General features: G+C 51.1%; 1 protein-coding gene across 1 annotated transcript; it reads right to left on the bottom strand.

Annotated features, from left to right (window-relative positions):
• Window positions 1-2674: 2674 nt before the first annotated feature.
• Window positions 2675-16472, bottom strand: ELOVL1 (ELOVL fatty acid elongase 1). Its single transcript, XM_021527832.2, has 8 exons — window positions 16433-16472; window positions 6393-6454; window positions 5768-5958; window positions 5529-5609; window positions 5263-5319; window positions 4822-4927; window positions 4530-4666; window positions 2675-4135 (listed from the first exon to the last, which is right to left on the bottom strand). The coding sequence occupies exons 2-8, from the start codon at window positions 6436-6438 to the stop codon at window positions 3881-3883; spliced, it is 873 nt and encodes a 290-aa protein (XP_021383507.1). The 5' UTR covers window positions 6439-6454; window positions 16433-16472; the 3' UTR covers window positions 2675-3880.
• Between the last annotated feature and the right edge of the window lie 7540 nt (window positions 16473-24012).

The raw sequence follows: 24012 nt of genomic DNA, 5'->3' as shown, positions 1-24012 counted from the left end.
TGGATATCATGGAGGAGCCATGCAAAATACCACCAACCCTGTGCTCAGCCTGCAGTCACTTATTCTTCCAGCAACTCTGATTTGTCTTCCCTTCCTGCTGACAGGAAGCCCTGGGGCCTTGCTGAGGCTTCATGCAGAAGAGCAGGCATCAGAGCTCAGCTGCCATTTATTGGAGCTTGACTCCCCTACACTTGGAAAAATGCCTTTTTTCCAGGCTGAACTGTGCTGGAGCAAGTTGCAGGAAACATATTTGAGCCCTTACCTGACCAACAGCCAGCTCAGCCATGCTGCTCTGCATGGTGGAGCCACAGTGTCTGAGGTTATGGGGCTGCACCAAACCCATCAAGCCTGTCCTTCAGCTGCACCAGCATTGCCAGGGGCTGCTGGGGACACTGCACAGCTGATAAGCACCTTGGCCTGTGCAAAACAGCTCCACCAAGCCTGTGCCTCCTGTCAGCCCTCAGTGATTAGCTGAGGGTGGATTATTAACTGTTTTCACCTTCCCCTCAGCACAGTGCCACACTGTACCTAGCACCAGCTCCATCTCCTGAGATTAACACCAGCTGGAATCTTCAAAGGTTCCAACTTGTGCTCTGCCAAAGGCCAGTGAGGGTGTAACCACACGCACCAGAGCATCCCCCCTTGCGCACACAAAGCTGATATGAGGGGCACAGTCTCAAAAAACATCAACTGAGCCCAGTACCTTCCCAGCAGTGTTGATGGTCCATCCCCATTTGGCGACTTAGGAAAGATCACAGGAGGTCCAAGGAAGGAGCTCTCCCTCTTTGGACACAAATCCTAGGGCCACAGCTGCCTCTAACAGGGAACCAGGCAGGAACCCAGATGCAAGGTTGGGCTCTTCCCCAGAGTTGTGCTGCTGTCGTAAATACCCCACACCCCTGCACTTTGGTGCTAGGAGTCAGCACAGACTTGCCCTGTAGGCCCACAGCTGATTAAGCCTTCCCTGGTCCCTGACCTGGAAGGAAAGCTTTATATGCTTCAATGTTGCTGTAATTTTTTCACTCCCATGTAAGAGCAGCTCAGCTTTCTCTCACAGGCTCTTTCTCCTTAGCACATGCCCCACACTCAGATGCTGTGCATTACACACCCTTGGAGGACCTCTGAGCATTACTAGAGGGTAATGATATTGCAGGGTCTTTGGCCCCATGCTGGTCTCTTACAGTCCTGGAGTAAGGAGGAGCAGAGGATGGAAACAGGCACTGATCCAGCAGGCCCAGTAAACACAGCCCTATAAGGTGTGAATTCAGTTCACAGCATGACAGCAGAATAATTTCCAAGTGCCATGGCCAGCCCACAAAAAAGCACAGCTAACAGGAACAATTGGAGGAAGGGAAAGCAGAGCACATACAGGGAACAGCCCATTCTAAAATACCAAGCATAAGTAGTTTAAAGCATTGTTACTATTTTGGGCAAAAGCAAAGACAGTCCTGTCTTTAGCAAGAGCCAGCTGGAGAGGAGAAGGAGGCTTGACAGAAAAAGGTCCATGTCAGCTGGACCATCACCTATAGCTCCTGAAGTGGTGACTTCTGAGCACTGAAGTAACATTACACACCACTTCAGCATGGACAAATTGTCATCCAAGTCTTTACTCCCAGAGAAGCATCAACAGCTGGGAGAACACTGCACTGGGCAGCAGCCAGATTCCACTTTATGTGGGATACAAGGACATTGAGCACTGTGGAAGAGGGTGATGTGTGAGTGTAGTTTAGGCATATTAGCCACACCAGTTCAGGTCACTTGAAGATGCTTTCCTACATTTCAGAGCATGGCCTTGAGGTATACAGCAGCCCAGGTCAGATCAGCAGAGCTCTCTCACACCAAGCTCTGCTCCAGGAATTTGGCTGAACATCCACCAAAGCCCCCTCACCCCACAACCAAACCTACAGTGAAACTCAGCATCTGGAGGCTGCTGCTCTAACACATTCCTCCCAGCCACACGCTGCCCAGCTGGCTCCCCACTCTTCTTCCCGAGTGTGAGTCAGCACCCAGGCTGCTCTCTGCTCAAGAGGGCCTCAGTCATGGGGTGATAGGGAAGGCAGCCCTACACCCCAACAGCACTGAAGGGAAACCAGAATGAGACAGCTGGAAAGATAACAAAGCCCAGCCAAGCAAATACACACTTCTGCAGCAAAAGCAAGACAGCAACATCAACTTTCCTGTGACCAACCCGAGCTACATTGTGCACAGATCCATGCTGCAGGGGCATTCACAGATGGCAGCAGCTTTTGCTTTGGCAGATGCAGTAAGCAACAAACTGCTGTTTCCCAAGCATTCAAGTTTCCAAAGTCTCTATTCCCTCCTCTGCCATACCTCAAATCCCCATAATTTCTGAAAAGCAGCAGTTCTTCCTGGGCAGGTAGCCCAGGGCCCAGCCCACACCCCCGCTCTACCCCAGCCATTTTTTGACAGGGTGGAGTCACTTTCACAACAGAACCTTGACACACATCCAGCCCTGAGCACTGCTCTATCAAAACACTTGGAAACAATCTGCCACCTGCTTCATCAGCACACAACTATCACCCTCTTCCCCCAGCACAAACCTGCTACACCAGCTGCTTCTCCCAGCCGTGCTTTCAAACACACTGCACAGGACCAAGCACCTGGAAGAGCTTTTGCTTAAATATTGAGCCAAGAAAACAAAAGGACAGAGCCATTTCTCCTTCTGTTTGTTTATTTGTAATAGAAGAGCAGCCCAATCTGACAGGGCCTGGCTCCTTCACCTCGTCCTCGAGGCCATCAGCATGTTTTGGTTACAATCAGAGCAGGTGACAGGCACCAGGCCAGGAGAGCTGCTGCACTGCCCTGCTGAAGGGCAGAGCACATCTTCATGCAGGCCCAGTCATATCCAAAGAGGCAAGAGGTGCTCACTCTTGCACCACAGCTGAGCACACTTAAAACCACCCTCTACTGTGCTCAGGCTAGGCCAGAGGAAGGCTGGATCCAAGCACTAGAGCCCAGGAGATGATTTTAGGGGCACTTATTGCTCAAGTCTTGAATTTGCAGGGATGGAAGTGGTCCAAGACTAGGCTGAGCTTGGTCTCCCCCACTCTGGAGCAAGCCACCAGCTGCCATAGAGGATCAGGTAAGTGTGGCCTAAGCACACACTGAGCACCCAGCCCAGGCACAAGAACAGCAAGGCAACCTGGGCTTATCACATGGGGGAAGCCTTTCAGGCTGTCACAGCCCCTGCTATGTACTAGGCACAGGGCATGGGTACCGTACTGGGCAGGTCTGGGCCCTTAAGTCCCATAAGTACTGCCCCTACGTTCTCCACAGACACCTGGGCACACATATGCCGGGGCAGGACTCCCAAGCTGGGCACATAGGGACCAGAAGGGACATGCAGCACTGTGGCATGGAACAAAGTGGCACAAGGCATCGTAGAGCAGGAGCACTCACACATGAGCTGGAGTAACAAGCAGCCAGGGACGAATCTGCTCATCCACACAAGCTCTTGTGAGACAGGGAAGAGGAGAGGGCACCAGGACAGGAAGCGGTCTCTTCTTTTGGTCCTACTCAGAAGGAAATGGCCCCTAGGCAGAAGAGCCAGATGTAGGCACTTGGGGAAAGTTCCTTTGGAAACACTGGAATGGGACTGCAGCCCCACAGCTGTGATGCAAGCAGCTGCCTCTCTGCTCAGCAACACTGAGAAACAGCACAAGCCCTCCCAGGAGCAGAAGTGGACCATGGCTGCTCAGAGCAGAGGGGCTGAGCATGCAGACAGGGGACAGCAGGACTGGGCACAGGGGTACAACAGTCTGTAGGCACTTGACTTGGCTAGTGGCACCCAGGAGCAGAGGGACAGGTCCCAGCTGCCTCTGCCCCGGGGCTCTCATTGGCTCTGGGAGCACTTTACCCTCTAGTTGGCTTTGACTTTGCCATTGGTGACAGTGCCATTTTCATGGATGCTGCTACCGTTGTGCTGGGATGCTTGTTGAGCCACCCTGGGCAACCGTTTGCCCTTGGTGTAGGACTGGTACCAAAAGTTGGAGAAGAGGATGAAGAAGATGGTCCCATAAATCCAGATAAGGTGAATGAAGATGGGGAACTGGTATTGGCAGTTGGGCATGAAGTAATACTGAGAGATGTGGACGGAGACAATCACAAACTGTGCCTGGGAGCAAGGCAGAGTAAGAACAAGTTATTCATGGGAGCAGGGTCAGGGAACCCACTAGTGACCTTATTTTTAAAGGCAACACCTAGACTCCTTTCCCAGTCTGAAGCAAAGGTCTTTATGGTGAGGCATTCAGCAGCAGCTGAAAGAGGCAGGCACAAGTCCAGAGCAGTATATGCCTCTCACCCTCCCAACATGGCTGCAGCCCAGGAGCTGAACAGCACCCACACCCCAGCCAGGCTGGTAGGGCTATCAGAGGCCCACAGTGGGGCAGAGCTGCTAAAAACCCAGAGCAATATGCTACAGAGAAGACAACTGCTGCTGGCTGCCACTTTCAAAGGTACAAGGGCTGCCCTTCACATCAGGCACATGGTCTGCTGCCTCACAGACTCACCAGCTGGATGGCTGTGATGTGCTTCTTCCACCACAGGTACTTCTGAAAGGCAGGTCCTGCTGCTGACAGCCCATAGTAGAAATACATGACAACATGCACCATGGAATTGATCATGGCATGGAATGAGCCCATTCCCCCTGTTAAAAGAGATTTTCCTTAGTGTAAGTCAATACACTCCACAGCAATCAGCTACTACACAGAGCTGCTAAGAGCACAGCAGGGCCAAAAACCCCTTCTCAGCATGCTGGGGTAACCCTACCCAATTCATGCACCCAGACAGTTGCCATCTTACCTGGACCAAACTTTGCTCCCCACCACCAGCTCCATGGCAGAACAGAGTGGTGGAAAAGGTGCAGGAATGTGACCTGTTCATTCTTCTTCCGCAGGACAAAGATCACCTGCAATGAAAGCCCAACAACATTAAGGACCTGCAGCCCCAGGAGCAGCTAGAGCAGGCTGGGCCACTAATTCAGTGTGTGATCCCAATGATGCTTCCCTCCCTCCCTTCCCTCCACTCACTCTCATCACTCATTAGGTCACCCCACAGCTTCCAGAGCTGTAGCATGTAAAGAAGGGCCTCAGCACTAATATTCCAGGGTGACCTCCTTGGCAGTGATGCCAGACAGAAGCACTACCAGGTCAGACTGGAAGGGCTGCAAAAGCACCTACCCCAAATACACTGAGCTCAGCTTCCTGCCCAGCAAGTGGTGACAAGGCCTTCTCAGTAACTCACCGTGTCTGTCAGTTCAATGAACTTGGAGAAAACAAAGAGCCAAGCAACACTGACCATCTGTAACAGAACACATTAACATTAGAGACCTGCCTCAGCCTGAACAAGCCCAGCAAGGGAAGGGCTTCGTCCAGTTACCCTGGCATGAAACCAAAGCCAGGAGACTGCACATCCTCTGCCTCAGGAAAGGCAGGAGCTGTGACCCTGCCATCCAAACAGAAGCACTAAAGGCCATCTCTCTACTTATCAGGAGAGGGATGAGAACTCACCCTGAGGGCCTTGGGGTCCTGTGAGAAGTCCACAGGGTCACATCGCCAGGTGTACCCAGTGAGCCACCCTGCCATCAGGAACTGCAACAAAAGCATCAGAGTGAGACCTAACACATCACCCACTGCACGTCAAGCTCTGCACAGAAGGGCAGGGAACAGCCAGGAAAAGGGCTCCCCATCACCCACACAGCCTGCACACGCTGCTTTACACATGCCCAACAAAGCTACTGACAACTCACCTCATAGACTATGTAAAGGGAGAGTCCCACCAGAAAGAAGTTGTATAGCACCATGAACTTCTTCAGGTTTAGAGGCTTCCTGTTGGCCATTAGCCGGGGACCCAAGGATAGGACAAAGTAGACATATCCCAGAAGGATGCCCATCACAAGGAATGGGGACTGCATCAGTGGATAATCAGCAATGCGGGGGTCTGCAGAAAGAGCCACAGTGCAGAGCAGTTAGCATCCTCACCCCAGCCTGCTGCCAACAGTGCTACTGCCACAGTAGAGGCAAGGGCACAGCAATCCTGTTCTAGGACACGAGTGCAAGTAGGGAAGCAGTCTGGGAGCAGAGGCTGGTGAAGTCAGCCAGACTCAGTAGAGTATGGCCTGAAGCCATACTGCAGGGCAGCCTGGAGATCATCTGCCCAGGGCAACACAAGTGCCCCAAAACAATTTACACAGGCATTGATGCACAACAGTCTCAGGCAGCACAAAAACCCCAGAGTTGCACCTGTGTAAGGGCAAAGGCAGGATGCAGTTCGACCAAGGGATGCTTCAAGGGATAACAGGCAACCCCCAATGCCTCTGGCAGTAAAGCATGTAGTGCTACCTGTCTGATAGCTGGGCAGAGCCAAACACTGACCTGCTTTCTTCATGAAGTCCTGATACATAGTCACAATCCCCTCCATGGTGATGGCAGTGTCTCTGTGGAAAGAGGCAGGGAAGATCAAGCAGCTGTTTTCCCAGGAGGGCAGCCTACAGAGCAAAGCCCTGCAGATCAGTAAACTCCAAGCCCAATTTCAGAGAAACAGTCATCTATCTGGCCAGTGTTGCTTTCAGCTGATCACACACCAGAATCCACTTTCCAACTGAGCCACAGGCCTCCTTCACTTCTCACAGAGTCTGACTCTGTTTCCCCAGTTCTGCTGGGAACCCCATCATCAAATGTCAGCAGTCCTTCCAAGGCAAGAACCCAACATTTCAAGCCAGCTAGGAAAGCTTCCAACCTCAGCACTGTATCTCCAAGCCCATTCATCTTGCTCCTGCTCTAAAAGCTCAAGCATTATCATCCAGAAGCACCATGACATTGGCAGCACACTTCTCTGTCTGACCCTGAAGCAGAGATGCACAGCTGGCCCACACTCTACAGAGCACATTGCCTTTATGGTCAGCTCTGGGCTCCTGCCAGCTGATTCCCACCACAGAAGCAGCACACCATCACTGGCAGGCCCATTACATGAGGAAGGAAATCCATAGATTCAGTAACAAACATCAGTTTCTGGTGTCAAAGTTCCTGGTTTCACATCCTTGCACAAAACCCTCTGGACAAGAAACTACCACCACATAACCTAGTACCTCAAAGGCCAGGTGCATCCTGCTTGGCAATGGCGTTTCCACTCCCCTTCCAGACAAGGGAAAGCCATACGATGGAAGGCTGCAGGGAGAAGGACTGGCACTCCCCACACTTGCTCAGCCTCAGTATGAACACACACCAGAAAGTGATCTGGGCAGATGCTCTCCAGAAAAGCAGGAAGGGCCCAGGCTCTTACAGCTGCAAGTTTGAAATATCCTCACCCACCCTGTGTGCTCCCCAACCCACAGGACACCAGGCAGAGCATAGGCCCAGCCTCACCTGACTCATCCATCTTTAAGGGGGGAATTCCCCACAGCTGCTACCAGACACTCCACCTATCCCTTCCCTCCAAGAAGGTGCACAGGAGTCACTGCCCATGCACGGCCTTGGGGAAATGGGTTCCCAGCCCAGTCTCCCCAGGAGGTATATTGCTGCCACCACCAGGAAGCACATGGCCTCTTCCAGACCAGCAGCCAGGAGGCTGAAGCCAGAGTACCCTTCTTCCCAGTAAGGTCCCTGAGTACTCAGCATCCACTGCTACCTCAAGCCCTCACCAGTCAACACCAGCACTGCTCCTTCATCTTCAAAGCAAGAGGAAGAACTCAATGTCATCTTTGCTGTAAGGCAGGATGGCAGCACACTTCCTGTGCAGAGCTACCAGGCACCTCCATGGCAGGCTTTGCCAGCAGTAATCTTCAGGGGGTGCCTGGCACACACCATTCTGGCTCACCATTCCCTGCAAATCAGTTTGGTGCAGCAGGAGTGCTGGCTCTGTGCCTGCCCAGTCATACCCTCCACATTCCTCCAGACTGGGGAGTGCCACCTAACCTCTTTGCAAGGGCAGCAGAGCTCCAGAGCAAGCCTGCATAGCCACACAGCCCAAGGAGTTTTGCTGTGTTTCAGAAAGCACAGAAGGTGGTTTCTTGTGCCATTTTGGAGGCAGATGCAGCAATCAGGCAAAGCCCACTTAGGACTGATCCCCCCCACATATCAGGGGGACCTCAGCAGCAAAAAAAAAACATTCACTCTCCCACACAAGATTTCAAAGGGTTTAATAGCGAGTAATACTCACTTTTAGTACCACCGTGATGCAAGTAATATTTAAGGTTCTAGACACTGCCAAAATAATCCACTCACCACATGCAGCGAAAGCTGGCTAAAAGTATAGCAGGAACTATTGCATCCTTAAGGGACACTCAAGACTCAGCTGTGGGAAATATAGTAAGCACAAGTCTGGAAAGCTGCTGAGCTTTATGTTGCTTTAATGGCTAAGAGCAGGCTCCAAACTTGTCTGTCTAGTTTCAGCTTTCAACCACTACATCCAGCTACACCTTTATTTGCTAGATTGAGGAGCCCTCAAGAGTCAGCTCCCAGCAGAGACGCCTGACTATTCAAGGTCTGTGTTTATCTTATCAAAGTGAATGAGTCAGCCTTACTACAGGCCCAGGGCAGAGACAAATCCTGTTGAGTACTTGCCTATTCTGAGCAGACAAGGATGAGAAGAGAGTGTCGGCTGTCTTTGAGCTCAAAGCTCCATCTCACACTGCAGAAACACTTCAGCTTGGACACCATGGATCACTTCCCTGACCCCAGACCAAAGCCTCCAGTACCACTGGCCAACGAGGACCCCAGCTCAAAACAATTCGGAGTCCATAACAACTATTCCCCCGGGCAGTGGCAGAAGCCCATTTCAAACCAGGACTAGCACAGAAGTCCCCACCAGCATGAACAGTAACAAGTGTGTCTTATTGCTGTTTTGCAAAGCACCTCCAACACTCCTGCAGACAGGCTCTGGGCAAGCACCCAGACATCTACCAAGACAGAAATAGTAGAATTATGCTATAGGCCCTTATAGAAAGGACCTGTAAGTTTTCCTCAGTTTCTCTAGGCAGAACAACACCCTGTTAAATTAAGCTAACAGAGCAACCACATCTCTGGGGAAATCCCTGAGGTTTTCAGGTCTTTGGAAGACCTGGCATCTGTCCCCACTGGCATGCTACGTCATCCTACATCAAAGTGGCAAAGTATGCCTTGCTCAGTGAGCAGATGCAGGTATGTCTTGCCCTCCTCTGTCCCTCAAGGCAGTCCCACTGGCCTTGGGGTGTTGACAATTGAGCAGCAAAGTGAGAGTTGTAGGGCAGGCCCGAGAGTTACCTTCACTGCTCCATGCCAGCCTTTCTGCTGCAGGCAGGGGTTTTCCAGCACAGAGCACCAAATGTCCAGGAACCTGAACTCTCCTCCGCACACAACACCCCTCTGCACTTTGAAAGGGGTTCAACATCCAGACAGGTGTCGGCTCTTACTGCACATCACACTCTGCAGGTGTTCACAGCTCAGTGGTTGGATTTGTCCTCTCTGCACATGGGGGACACTTTCCTCTTACTCCTCCTAAATCCTGACCTTCTTAAGCAAGGAGCTGGGAAGGGATGCAGTACCCAAAGCTGAGCCTTGAACAGCTGAAGAGAAATCAAGCAAATAGGTCCAAGCATCCCAAATGAGCAGAAACCCTAGGGGCCCAAACACACCCTTGATGATACAGAGAAACGTTGCAACACATGTCCTATCTCTCAGCAACAGGGAGTCACTTCCCCCATGTCAGAGAAAAAGTTCCCCACTATTTGCAAACTAGAGTATCAGGCCACAATCTGCTCCGGTAACCAACATCAAGGATTAAATACTTGCTTACACCAAGCAATGTGTAGACTGCATATTTCCAGCAAGCTATACAGCTAATTAGTGCAACTTCAGCAACAACAGCAAGGCCTTTTATGACCAGCCCCAGTCAGACCACAGCACTGTCAGAACCATGACACTGACAGAGACCAGAGCTCAACCCAGTTAGTTTTGTTAACATCCTTGCAGGACACACATCTCCCCACACAACTATCTGCAAGCAACAGACTCTGCCCTAGACATTTAACACTCCTACTTCTCAGCATTCTGGTCAGAAATCAGTCCTGTAATAAGTGCAAAATCAAACACCCTCATCTCCCCACTAGTTTAATTAAAGGCAGCACCAAAACCATCTGGTAGGTGGCCACAGAGCTGCCACCCCAGGGAGAACTGGCATAAGGCTCTTGCTGAACTGGCTAAAAGCAAGCTTGGCCCTGTGGGGCTTCCCAGGGAGTAGGAGCCCTCAAAGGTCAGGAGATAATCAGTTGGCCAGATGTGAAACTAACTCACATCCCTGACCTACAAGCTGGCAACAAGGCTTGCTGCCTGATGCAGCTGCAATCTGCACGTCTCAGGAAGAGGCATCTTCCTCCCCCAGCTCCCCACCATAGCACCTACTCAATTGCCTGGCATTCCAGAAAGTCACCATGGGGTCTAGCAAAGCCTGCACACAGCCCCATGTGCCCATGAACTCTATTTCCCTGCAGAAGAGTGGAACTGATCAAGCCAGCCACAGACAGGGGTGTGTACTGTACACACAAGGCTGGCACCACAAAACATCACCACCAAGAGCTGACAGCCACAGCTCCAGCAGCTTTCCCAAGCTTATGCACAAGTGAATCCAGCAAGATGAGGAGCATGAAACTTTATCTGCCCCAAACAACACACAGACAGCAAGGCAGTCAGAGCAAGACAAGAGAGAGAAGGAGCTCAGCGAGCAATAAGCTGCAAACCCCTGTTTTCTATCAACTCTGCAGTGGGATCTTTCTAAGACTGAAGTGTACAGTGAAGCACAGGAAACTGAATTTCAATCTCCACTGTCTGCTGCTCTGTGCCCAGTCAAAGGGAGAGGGACTTGTAACCAAGCAGTACACATTTATTTCACACACAGCATCTCCTAACACCAGCTCAAACACATGCAGCAGAGGCTACTCAACAGGAGAGCTGTATTCATGTACACTTGCATTCCTACTATAATTTCAGCCATTCACTGAAGACTCAAGATAGCATTGTCCCCATGCTTCTGAAGTAATGTTTTTTCTCAAAAGAAATTAGTATAAAGACATGCCTGTCACCAGCTACAGAGGACAAGTCTAGCAGGACTACCAGAGCTTCTATGTTTTAAGTACAGAAAACCGTACCAACAGATATGGGCAGTAGCAACTCTGGTAGCCTGGCACCTCAGCTCTGAGGACTTGGGGGCAAACTCAGATTGGAATTTGAGAACAACCTGTCCCAGAACTCCATTCACAACCTAATTACAAAGACTGCAAGGAAACTTTATGCTAGCACCACCAGGTAAGTTTTTCTATTTGAATCCTATCCATTGGTCACTTCCTCTGGCTCACCTACTTCATGCTGAGTGTCAAAGGACATGGCCAACAGCCTGGTACCATATGTTCCACAGCAGTGGAACTTCATATTCTGAAGTCAGTACAGGAGGTGCTGTGAGACACGAGGGATGCAAACTCTCAAAGCCAGGATATGCAACAGCTCTTGCAAGAGCTGCCATTGCAACCAGTGTGGGAATCACACTGGCTGGATGCTAATCCTGGCACACTGGCAGGACCCAAGCAGCAGGAAGTGCCCTGCCTCAAGTTAAGCAGTTTCCTCATCCTCACCAAATGTGTGTTAACACCCTACCACTCTCTCACAGAGTGGTTGGAAAACCTTGAGGCTTTGGATAGCATCCTACAAACAGATTAAGCTCTCTCCTTCCCATACTCACTGGAAGCAGGGAAAGCAAGAGGAGACACCCAGATTAGCATGAAAACTCTGACAGTCAGCATGGCACCTCACAAGCTTTCACAGAATGGAGGACACACATTGCAATAGGGTCTGGTAACCTTGTACAAAAATCAAGGCAGATAATCAGACTTCAAGGTCCCACAAGAGCACACCTTGCAGTAAGAGGTTTAATATGCATACCTACTTTTTCCAGGGGCAGCACCTCCCCAGGCTGTTAAGAGTAGGTTTACTCCTTATCACAGTCAAAACTGGTGGCTGCATATTCAGAGAACAGATATCAGCAGAGAAAAAAACCAAAAACACAGAAAAGGCAACATTAGGCAGAAAATCTGACATAGCAAGGAGCAAAGGAGTAAAGAAGTGAAGGAAAAAAAGAAACAATGAGATAGCAACAGAAGTGGAAAATGAGGTATCTCCTGTCTGAACTAACCATACTGATCTGTGTCACTCCCTCATACAGCACCAGCTGAAGGGGGAAGGTAGAGATAGATAGCTGAGCTCCCTCTCTCTGAAGTGAAGGCGCCCAGCAGCCCCCCAGAGTGCACAGAGCACACTCAGGAAGGGTAGAACTAGGCAGGTGGCAGGAGGGCAGGCAGGGCTACATTGAGCTAGGCCAACTTCTAATACCTGCATCCAAAATCAGGTCAAGCCTTCTAAAGCTGCCTAGCAAACAAACAGAGCACCCCTGTCTGGAGGTGGGACAGGCTGTACCACAGCACTCATCTCTGGTTTTAATCACTATGCAAATGCCTCAATACAAGGCTTTACCTCTGTTCTCACAGCCCTGGCTGTAATCATGACACTGTAATGATTAGTGTGCTCTGCCCCATTCAGGCCTGTGCATTAATTAGACAGGTACATCAAGACAAGATGGACATAAAATCCACAAAGCAAGATGCAGAAAGGAAAGACTCACAAATTCCCACCAACAGCTTTATTTGAATTATTCAATAAGCCCAGGTATGAGCCCAGAGCTACTTCTCAATGAGACAAGGGGCCACTGGCTGGAACTTACCATGACACCAGCTTTGGGTCCTGTACCCTCCACACCAAGAAGGCAGTGCAGTCACACAACCTTCTAACAAGAGAGCAGGATGTTCTCTGACAGTATGAAGATGTCATACTCCAGTAGCACAGTATATGCACCTAGAACCCAACATGCCTGAGGCTTAATGGTGACCACATTCAAGGAGGTTCATAGCCTTCCAAGCACAAAGAAAGTGAAGTATGAAGCCTGGCTATCTCAACACAGGTGTAGATTGACCACTCAAAGTCAGTGCATTTGCTTCTACTGCTGTACAGACACGGCAAGCCTCCTAGGGTTAAGTAGAAGCAGCATGAGTTATAAAATCTGTGTGCACACAGAGCAAATCTTAAACTGCGAGAGCAAGCTAGCTGATCTGATCCTTGGGGTAAGAGCACACCTTGCAACAAAGCTGGAGGACTTGCTGCCAGTGACAGCTCACCACCCCAACCTATCCCAGTGCAAAGAATCAACTGTGTGACACACTAAATCAAGAAACATCAGACCCAGTTACCACCTCCACCATACTCAAGCCACTAAAGGCTCAGACTGAAGACAATAGCCTGATGGGGAATAGGCTGTGGCAGCTGCAACTTGTCATCTCTGAGCAACAGCAGCCCCACAACTCCTGCAGGGAAGAGTCCTGGCTCCTGGGGACCGTCTCCTCCCTATAAGAGCCCAAGCTGCCCCACCTGTTTGACTGGCAAGAACCAGACTTTCCAGCCCAAGTACTCCCACCATTTGACAGCCAGTAGGGCATACACTACCTCCAATACCCCAACACAAAAGCACAGAAACATAGAGCATCTCTTGGGCCATCACAGGCACTACTCCCAGTGTCCCTTGTAAGCATCTCAGGCTGAGTGTTCACCATGCTGTAACCCCCAGCAGAAAAGAAGAAAGTATTCACCTGTACAATTCAAGGAAAGGACCCAGTCAAACACCTGCCCCTAATACCTCAGGATGTAAAGCTTTTCTCCACTGGGAAAGAAAGGAGACACTATGCAACTTCAACAAGTTCCCTTATTTTTTATCTCTAACATACAGTACAAGATGCCTCTCAGCCAGAGTGAGCTTTTATTCCCAAGTCTCAGTTTTAACAGTACTTTTATATTAACTGCTTCCCTGAAGGACCATATAACCCCCACCCCAATGGACTTTCAGGAAACAAAAATAAAAACACAACATCAGGCAGGACCACAGAGGCCCAGGCTGTGTGGGTGGCACAGCTTAATCCCTGCAGCAAGATGTAGCAAGTATATGCTGCAACAACTGGCATCTTGCTGTTTCTCATCGGAACAGGCTGGTAGCAGCAGCTCACACCCATGAGTTAGAGGGGCTTCCTAGGAAAGAGATAAGGCACAGCAGTCTCAACCAAGCCCCAAGGGCTCAGCCAGCTGTTTGACTCTAAACTACCCTCAAGAAGCTGCCCAGCAGGTCTGGTGGGAAGGTCAGCTCTATCCAGCTAGGAATCTGCCCTGGCTGCATTCTGGTAGAAGAGAAGGTGGTCAATTTGGGACAGCACAGCAGGATGGATGCACTGCTGCACAGGCAATCCTGGCCTCCAGGAGGGGAAGAAATGCTCTGAGGAAATGTACTAGCAGGTAAAGCACCCAGTGTTATCCCATGCTGCCCACTGAGCATAGGAAGGGGTATTCACCCCAGCTTTCCCTCCCTGCCTTTAGGATTTCAGAACCAACATGATCAGTCACAGGGAAAGCACCTGACAGTCCCTCTGCGGGCAGCAGCCCGGGCACTGAGGCATAGACTGCCACCCACAAAGCTTAGCCTCTTGTTGTAATGCCTATTTATGCTGCTTCATTTAGTCTGTTACAACGTAAAAATAAGTAGCTTTCCCAGCTTCCCCTTCATTACAACAGAGGAACTGGCCCACGTAAAGAGATCTACAGACCAAGCCCTGTACTGCCAGTGGTTATCAAGCCAGTGGTCCAGGAAGCACAGTCCCCTGTGAACGACCACACCAGTGCCAGGTCAGCCCGAGGCCAGGCAACTGCTGCCACCAGGGGGGTGACAGTGACCTCCTCCTCCTGCCACCGCGTTCCAGAGCGAGGGACAGCGGGAGGCCAAGCACCTACACGAGCGGGCACTCAAAGCTGACATTGTGTCGCAGCAGCGGGGGAGGCCTGGTACTGCCACCCTGCCCGAAGGAGGAGGGAAGAGCCATCTGAATGGTTACATTGATGCCGACGGCTGGGTAAAACACAGCTCCCCGGCCGCCGGGGGCTGCTCGCACCCCACTGCGGAGAAGCCCCAGGAGACCACAGCCCTCGGCTGCTCCGCGTACCCGCAGCTCTCAGCCCGGTGGCCACGGTAGGAACCGAGCAGCGCCCCGCTCAGCCTTGCTGCCACCTCTGCGAGTCCCTCTGGCAAAGGCCGGGGCCCCGCTGCCCCCGAGGGAGCGCCGGGTCCCCCCGCGCGGGCGGCTCCCGGGCCGGGTGTGGCGCGGCCGGGCCCGGAAGCGGGGCCTGCGCGGCCGGGCAGGGCCGCGGCGGGCCCGGGGAGGCGCCGCGCCGCCGCCGCGGCGTGTGCGGGCCGAGCCTCCCTTCAGCGAGCCCGCGGGTACTCCGCTGCCTGCGGAGCCGGGACAGTCCCGCCAAAACGCAGCGGGGCGATGCCGACCTCGCTCCCGAGGCCGCGCAGCCGCCGGTCCCCGAGCCGGGAAGCGGGCGTACCCTGCGCTCGGGCCACCGGCCAGCAGCGGGGCGCAGCCCCGCCACGGCCGGGACCCAGCGCGGCCTCGGCTGAGGCCGGTGTTTGTGCCACGACACCCAGCCCGGAGGGACAGTCCTTCCCGTCGGCCGACCGGGAAAGCATCCCAGCCTCGCACAGAGCGACCGGCCCTATCCCGAAGGAGAGCAGCCGACTGCGGAAGGGAATTGCACCCTTCCCTGGCACCAGGGGTGCACCGAGGCAGCGGCACCGGGCTGTGAGCCAAGGAGCACTACCGCTTCTCACAGGACCCTGTTGCTTTTGAGAAAAAAGAAACCCAAGCAAAAACCAACCAAACAAAAAAACACTTCAACAACTCAACTCGGACTTCACTTGTGTCCCTCTGTCTGACACGGGCAGGTTTGCACACCGGTGAACTTGCCCCACGGTACTGCGGGCTCCCCCCTTACCGGGGGGGTGACAGCCTCGACAGCCGCACCCAGCGCGATCACCCGCCAAGGGCACGTCACAGTGCCACAACACCCATCCCACCCATCAGGCCACGGCCTCCCCACCCCTGTGGCGAGGAGGCACCACACGCCTCCCCCGATGACCGCGAGCATCCGAGGTGACGGGAACATGGACATACACACACAAGCCTCCTTCAGCAGGCTAGTTAACAGGTGCCAAGCCAGCACATGGCTTCCCCGGAGCAGGACTCACCATTCCTGGCAGCAAAGCTTAACCCCCAAAGCAGCCGAACCCTGCTAAGGCCTTCTCAGCACCCTCCGGCTCTGCAACCACCTTCCGAAGCCCCCTCAGCACACCCCAGTGAGCTGCCCCGACCTACCACTAACCTCGGATACCGCCACCCAAACTTTCCCCCTCGCAAACATCCCAAATAACCACTAGAACAGACCAGACATCCCCAGCCCGCCCCCCACCAGGCAAGACCGGGCCCTGCACCCTCCACCCCACGGCCGCCTGCACTCACCGCCAGCCGCACCCCAATCTGCCGCCGCCACGGCCGCCCCCGCCATTAAAGCGGGAAGCCCCGCCCCCCGCCGCTGCCGATTGGCAGAGAGTGCAGAGTCCCGCCCCTGGGAGAGCCGCGGCCAATCGGCGCGCCCGCCGCGTCCCGCCCCCGGGAGAGCCGCGGCCAATCGGCGCGCCCGCCGCGTCCCGCCCGTCCCGTGGCTGCGCCCACCGCGGCGGGGCTGGAGGGGCCGAGCGCTGTGAGGGGGAGGTGGGAAATGGCCGGGAAGGGATGCGGGTTGTGGCAGGGTCAGCGAGCGGTGCGGGGGGCTGGCTCGAGGGTGGTGGTGACGGCATGAGGGACACCCTCACAGGTCGATAACTCTGCAGCTCATAGGCTTTTTTCCCTCTCGTGACACCGCAACAGGCGCCGCGAGCTTTCGGAGACACCGGACAGAGCCCAGAGACGCCGACTCTGACCGCGTGCAGTTTCCAGAGTGTTTCCATCCTGTGGCGCCTCCACAGTCACGCCAGCCTGCATCCTAAAAAGTGGCCGGGACTTGACTCGAGCTCGTCTGGTCTGAAGATGTTTTCAGAACTCACTATTCTAATTGTTAGGAATCATCTTCTCATTTCCAGCTTAATTTGATGCACTGCTGGTTAATAAACATTTGTTCCTCTGCCAGCATAGTAATTTATCTCACATGGTCCTGCCTTGGTGTTCATGCTACAGTGTGTTTGTAGACTGCAATCATCTTCCTCTCAGCCATTACAGGGAAGACTAAACAAGTTTTTCCAGCATTTTCTTATTAGTCTGCCTGTTCCTGTACCTAATGCCATGGTAGCTCTTTTTGCTGTGCTGCTGGTCAGATTTCCTCTCCTGAAGATGTGTGACCACGAGCAGTTACAGACTTGTGCTCACCTGGTGAGAATTTCCCACCTGGATACAGGCAGGGCTGCATTTGCAGAAGCAGGGCAGGCCAGTATCTCTTCTGGTGACTTTCTTGCCCTTGTTTGGTGGTACAGCCTTCATTTATTTTCCCCTACATTGTTAATGCACTACAACATTCTGATTTCATCAGATTACACCAAATATTTATGCCAGTCCTTAAGGAAATTAATTTATAAAAATATCCACAAAGTACCTCAGTAGTAACCTGTGTCCTGATATGCTCCCTTCCCTCAGTCTTTGCTTTCATCTTGACCTGAACCACTCCTTCCCACGTGAAATTCCTGTGCTTGTTTCTGCCCCAACATCTACCATGGTTCCTAATTGGTCCCAAGGTTCAGAGCTGCTTCCCTGGAGTCCACACAGGGCCTATAGTTCTATAAAAAGGGTTTTTTTTTTAACTATCAAGTTAGTCAACATAATAAATTTTATTTTATTCTCCATTTCGTGCCTGCATGCTATGTTACTCTTTAACTGTATGCTGTTAACACCAGACTAGCAGAACCGAAGCAGTCTGGATCACTTTTTCTCCCTTGTTGGATATAAGCATCAGCCTTGTTTGTCACTATTGTTTTTCTTTTTTTGTTCTCCTTTTATTTTGCATTACTTTATTTTTACTTGATTTGTGTTCCAATTCAATGGAAACCTTGCTATGTAGTTTGTAATGAAATTAGAGATCAATGGATTCCTTCACACTCCCTCTTACTGGATTGTTTTCCACCTTGTATCCTGCATCTCATAGCTTTCTCTAAGCATTCCTCTCTCCTCTGGATCCACCCTTACTAGCAGGCTTGTCAGGCTCTAACAATGAGCCCCAAATTGCACAGCCCAGCCTCTTCCTGCTATTGGAATTAATTTTCAGGTCACTCTCTTTTCTTCTGCTCTGAATGCAATTTATTTCTCCACTCTTGATCCTGGACTCTATTTCCCTGTTGTGTCTGCCACCTCCACTATTATTTCTGTGTTGTATTTGCTCATTAGTTTTTTTCGTTTCTACTGCATCTTCTGCTTCACTCCTTAATTCTCCAACACATTTAATAGATTTCACCATTTTACTTCTCCTCTATCAGTTTGTTCTTCTTTTCACACTCACTAGCTTTGATGGGTTCCCTTTGTCTGCATATTGGCCTTTGGTTACTTCTCGTGCTCAGCAGGTGTCTGGGTTCCTTGGTGTTCACCCCTCCCACACCATTTGCAGTGCTGCAGCAGCCTGGGCAGGAGCTCCAGCTGGAGCAAGGACCCTGCTCTGCAGGAGCACCCTGGCTGCAGGGACATGGATTTGCTGCTGTGCTGTCCAAGGGGGTGATGAAGGGTCCCCTCCTAACCCCTGGGGACAGACCTCCAGCAAGGACTTGACTAATCTGGTATGTGTTGTGCATCTGGGTTTCTGCCTTCCAGCCTCTTTGGAAGCAGGGTAGCACAAGAACACATAGAAAAGAAAATCCCTCAAAAATAAGGGAGGTGGGGGAGACAAGTGGTGTGACCTGTTGTGTACAGCCTGATATTCCCAAAGTGTCTTGGGACAGAATCTTTTATAGATTAGTAATCTTCTACTTCCATCTTGAATCCTGCCCATCTGGCCTGAAATTTGGGAGAAGAGCTGTTTGCAGCTAGCCAAGTGTGTCACCCTGACTACAGTCTGGACCACCAGACCAGAGATGATCCTGCCACATGCCTGCCCAAGGGAGTCCTGCCTACTCTAGCCACTCCTGCAGCTGGCACAGCCCTATAAGTCATTAACTCTTCACCTGCAATTCAGGAAACAACTTGTGCTTGCTCCCAGCAGCCTGAGCTGCACCAGGCTCCAGTCTGGAAAAGCTTAAGCTCCTTCCTCCATCTCTTATCCTGGAGAACAACATACCATTTTCACTTTAGCTTCAGTGAGGGTCTCGCTGGTCCTTCTTACCAAGGGGATCCAGTCAGATGGAGGTGGGTGGGAGCCTCTGCATTCCTCCTTTGCACTGTTCCCTCCACGGCTCCTTGTCTTCTGCTTGCTCCTTGCAGAGCCAAGTGCCCATCTCTTTCACCTCCTGGCTCTGCCCTGGTGCAAAAAGCAGGCGTGGGCGAATGTAACTTGCTGAAGGCATAAATACTGAAGCCATCCTCAGTGCGCACAATTACCAGACTATCAGATGGGAAGGTCTGTAAGAACTAAGCAATGGAAAAGGAATGAGGTTCATTGAGGGGTTATGACCTCAGGGATTAGTATGTAATGAGATATGCTGGTGCAGTGTTGCACCTTTTCTGGTGCCAGTCTTGAAGACTGGCTCAGGCTCACCATGCAGCTGGGTGGGAAAAGGCAGGTTTCAGTCTCTTCAGGTGTAAAGTATCTCCGTTTTCTGACAATTTAGAAATTCTAAAAAATCTTGGTTCTCTGGGGAACTAAAATATCTTTTTGATCATGCCTGGTTTATATAGTAAATTTATATTCTCTTATCCAATGGATGTATAACTATGAATTTATGTTTTAAATACTGATAAATTGAATGGTGAGAGTTTTATTTGGCAAAAACTTGAAAAAAATTGGCTTGAAAAAAATCTAAAAGAAAATAAAAACTTCAAATTAATTCAGTGAAATTAAATACATGAACAATTGGCTCCATATCTTTTCAGTAATGTATTTGACACACATAGTTAGTAAATTTACACATCTTAATACACTTGAGGAGTGAGAAGATGATTTACAGATCCTCCCATCCTTTGCTATTTAATCCTGAAAAACCAAAAATTTTGCATGTGACCAGATAAAAACACTGAATGTAAATTGGCTCTCTAATGTTGTTTTACCCTTCTCCCTTTCCCTGAGGCTGGACTCTAAAGCACTATCAACCACAAATTATTGCTGCACACTTTCTCTGTGGCTCCATGGAAAAAAACAGTAAGTCAATTATGCTCACAATAGCAACACATCCAAGAAATGCTCCTACAACACCTCTGTCTATACTGAGAGAATCAAAAAAGGCTTTAATGGCCACTAGAAGTGGTGAGAGATGACACTACTCAGTACCTGAAGGCCTATTAAATGCCATCATGTCACTCTGCAATTTCAATAAATGGAGGTGGGCAGGTAGGCCATGCCTGGGCATGTGTTCAGGCTGACGTGTTGCCTCCTTCCACAGCTGATATCAAGATTAAGTAACTCACCTTGTGAAATATTTTGTGTTATTTGTGCTGATTACATTATAGTGGCAGTAAAGGCCAAATACTGCATCACTGTTGTCCCCTTCCCCTAAGCCAAAAGAAATGCTTTCATTCCTGGAATCTGAAGTCCCTATAACCCCCTCAAGCTACCAGCAAACAATCCACAATATTTCTGTAGCCAACGGGCATGAAGTGACCCTGTTGAAACCCCTGTTGTAACATGACACTGTAGATTTCCATTTAAATGTCACCTGCAACAAGGCATTTCCTGAGATGGAAGGGGCAGTGCAAGCATCACCTGGAAGCTTGCTGGCACCGTGGTGGATCTTTGACAGCAGACTTTCACCCCTGTGTGTTTAATTGCTGGACTTTGCCTGCCAGCTGGGGTGGGCAGCACACATGACCGTTGTTTGCTACTGGGACAAGAATTCTTTGTCAGCTGCATAGCAGCCTCTCCAGTGTGAGCTGACACCCACCTCCATGGGCTGGAAACATCACTGCAGCAACACAGGACACCCTGGGGTCCTCCACAGACATGCCAGAAGTCTCAGCCCACTCTAGACCTGTTAAAGCATTCTTATTTGTTCCTGTGTCCTAGAGAATAGTCTTAGGGAACAATAGTGCTTGTTTCAAATCCATCAAATCATGGGGCGGGGGGAGGGAAAGAAGCCGAGCCATAGTCACAGCAAGGTGTCTGAAGATATTAAAAGCCTGGAGAAGCCCATTCTTCAGTGTCTCTGCACAGCAGCAGGCATGGCAGGACCACCTCAAGGCCCAGAGTGGACTGGCAGGAGGCTGGAAAGGGTCAGGAGGTCAGAAGGTTTCAGGACATTAAGCTCAACAGGAGTCCTTGGTTACGGTACAAGTATTGGTGACTGACCACAGGTCACACCTTGGCAGAAGACCACAGGAGCTCTGGGAGCTCCATCTCTTGTAGGCACATGAAAACTGCCCCTTCTCAGGGACCTCTCAAGGCTGGGCACATGGGCATGACCTTTCATGGGCATATGCTCCTGAAGAGAGGATAAGCAGGTGGTGAGAAAGCCACAGTCCTGCTCATCCCCAGAGTCCCCTTTCCACACAAAGTAATTTCATTATACCTCTGTGATTTAAAGCCCACAGGAGCTGATCATCTCTGGCAACCTGTCCCAGACTGCCCGGAGCCTGAGGGAGCAGCTTGGCAAAGCTGGGTGACTTCTTCACTCAGGCAGTTGGGATTACAGTCAGATTTGGTGACTCGATGCCCAAATGTCATGCTCCACCACTGTGTCCCAGAGCTGTCCTCCTAAATTGTGGAACAGTGATGCCACGCAGCTCCATTGAGTGAGCAAAGGAAGAAGAAAAAACCCTCCCAAAGTGCTCCAGGCTGTGTTGGGGACTTTCCTGAGAAGATTTTGCCTTGACCTGAAGTGTCCACAGAGTCCTTGGCAGAGGCTGCCCAGAGCAGGGTTGCAGATGCTGTACCTCGGCCATGGGGCAGCAGGGTGTGAGCTGCCAGGCATCAGGCTGAGCACGCTGCTGGTCACTCCACAGGGACTAAGCCATAGAAAGGATATTGTCAGAGCACAGGATTGTTCTGGGAGAACAGGCTGCACAAAGAGGAATTGTTTTGCCATGAAATGAAGCCATGTTTAGCTCCAGCCACGGCTGGGCTTTGCCTGCCTGTCTGGGCTGCAGGCTAGCAGGGGATAGTCTCCTCTCTAGCCTGCCTGGCATCTTCTCTGCTTCTGAGGTTGTCCACTGGCACAGTCAGCAGCACAAGTACATGCCCTGAGACCCATAGGGGGTAGGGAGAAAAAGGAAAGTGAGTGATATGAAAACTTGTGGCAGGTCTGCCATGGCCAACTGCACCTGCCTGGCAGGTCCAAGAGGCTCAGGGGAAGGGGAGAGTAGCTGTGGGGCAGCTTCCATGGTGAGGAGCTGCAATTTCTCCCAGTAACTGCTATATACTCACCTCTCCAAAAGGCATTGTTGAAGGCCTCCCTGACTGTGTGTGAGGGGCAAGAATCTTGCACCTGAGCTCCAGCAAGATACATGGGAGCACAGGACACAGAAGCAAAGGGAGAGGGAGCTGCGTGCTCAAAACATGGGTTGGAACACTCCTATAATTTCCTATTGGTTTTACTCCCTGTGTAAGTGAATACCACGTTTAAGAGGAATGGTGGATGCACCCACAGAAGCACTGTGAGTCATTACTTCCCCAGCAGCTGCAGTGGGGCTTCCTCAGCCCAGGGCTGCCCAGCTCCCTGCCCAGCTGCGGGGGTGCTGCACACGTGGGAGCTCCTGCTCAGCCCCGTGTGCAATCAAGTCACGACCTGATGCATTGTTCTGCTGATGGAGCAAAACAGGCTGGGCCATGATGACGACGATGACGATGATGGACACTGTTTCTACTGCTGTGATGCCCATGAGATCCTAAATATGCAAAAACAAGACAGCCAGAATTGGTTCCACAGCCCTTATGCAGAACATGTTTCTCAGGGGGATGCAGACCATTCCTGTGTTAGCTACTGCCACAGGCTCTCGGGGCAGGGCTTTGAAGTCCTGCCACGCTGCTGCAGCAGAGCAGGAGACAAGAGCAGTCTCTCTCATATCACACAGCAGGACCCCAGCTTCAGTACCAAAAATAAACTCCACATAAACATCCGCTGCACATTTCAAAGCCAAATTCCCGTGGGAGCAGCACACCTCTGTGCTGCACGCCAAGGTGGGCAGAGCCCAAGACTGGCACATGGCAGTGGGAGACAGACACGTCCCCCCAAAGCCACCTGGCAACAAGCATAGAGGGAGAAGGTCTGCATTCAAAAGAGGAACATCCTGGGAAATGCTGCAGCTTTGAAATAACTCTTAGACAACAACGCGCCAAAGCATGGCCTTTATCCCAACGCATGACCAGCAAATAAGAAACTTAATGCAAAAGTACCCTGGGGCACAGTATTTACTCAGAGGAAAGGAGCTGACATACCAGGCTGGACTTAGCACCCACTGCTATTTCAGTGCAGCAACTGCTTGGGCATGATGGTAGCAAAGGGAGAAGCCTTAAAACAAGCAGGTAAATCAATGACAGAATCTGAGCAGCAGTGATAAGATAGCTGCTGCAGAAACTACAGCTCTTAAACCACTGACTTTAGAAAATATGCATCTCAGTCAGAAATATACATGCAGTAATTTCCTTTATTTAAAAAAATACACACCAAAAAAATAAAAAAGACAAAGGCTTCTCCTCAGAGGAGCCAGACAACATGGTATGCTTTGAATTATGCTCGTGTACAGGGTTACCCCTAGGGAAATTACAGAAGGTTTTCATTAATTTCTAAGTGCAGGTTTCCACCAAGGCAGTGTTCCTGGATCCAGCCAGAGAGCTGCAGTGTCATAGGGACAATAAATAAACTGTTGAATCACATCAGCTTGAACTATTTTTATGGCATGTATTACAAATACATCCAAACATCCCATTTCTTGCGCTTCAGCTTTTACCACCACAGCATCTCTGTGAGGTACAAAGTGGT

The sequence above is a fragment of the Lonchura striata genome, chromosome 9 (assembly GCF_046129695.1).
Source record: "Lonchura striata isolate bLonStr1 chromosome 9, bLonStr1.mat, whole genome shotgun sequence".
NCBI lineage: Eukaryota > Metazoa > Chordata > Aves > Passeriformes > Estrildidae > Lonchura > Lonchura striata.
Note: the sequence above shows the minus strand (reverse complement) of the source record. Positions and strands in the feature narration are given on the sequence as shown.

Bases quoted from the DNA above. Each gene is read 5' to 3' on its own strand.
- ELOVL1 (XM_021527832.2), bottom strand. From the start codon at position 6,438: ATGGAGGGGATTGTGACTATGTATCAGGACTTCATGAAGAAAGCAG. The intron at 5,959-6,392 runs GTCAGTGTTTGG...CTCTTTCTGCAG, and splicing joins GGACTTCATGAAGAAAGCAG to ACCCCCGCATTGCTGATTAT. The intron at 5,610-5,767 runs GTGAGTTGTCAG...CTTTTGTTGCAG, and splicing joins CCCTTTACATAGTCTATGAG to TTCCTGATGGCAGGGTGGCT.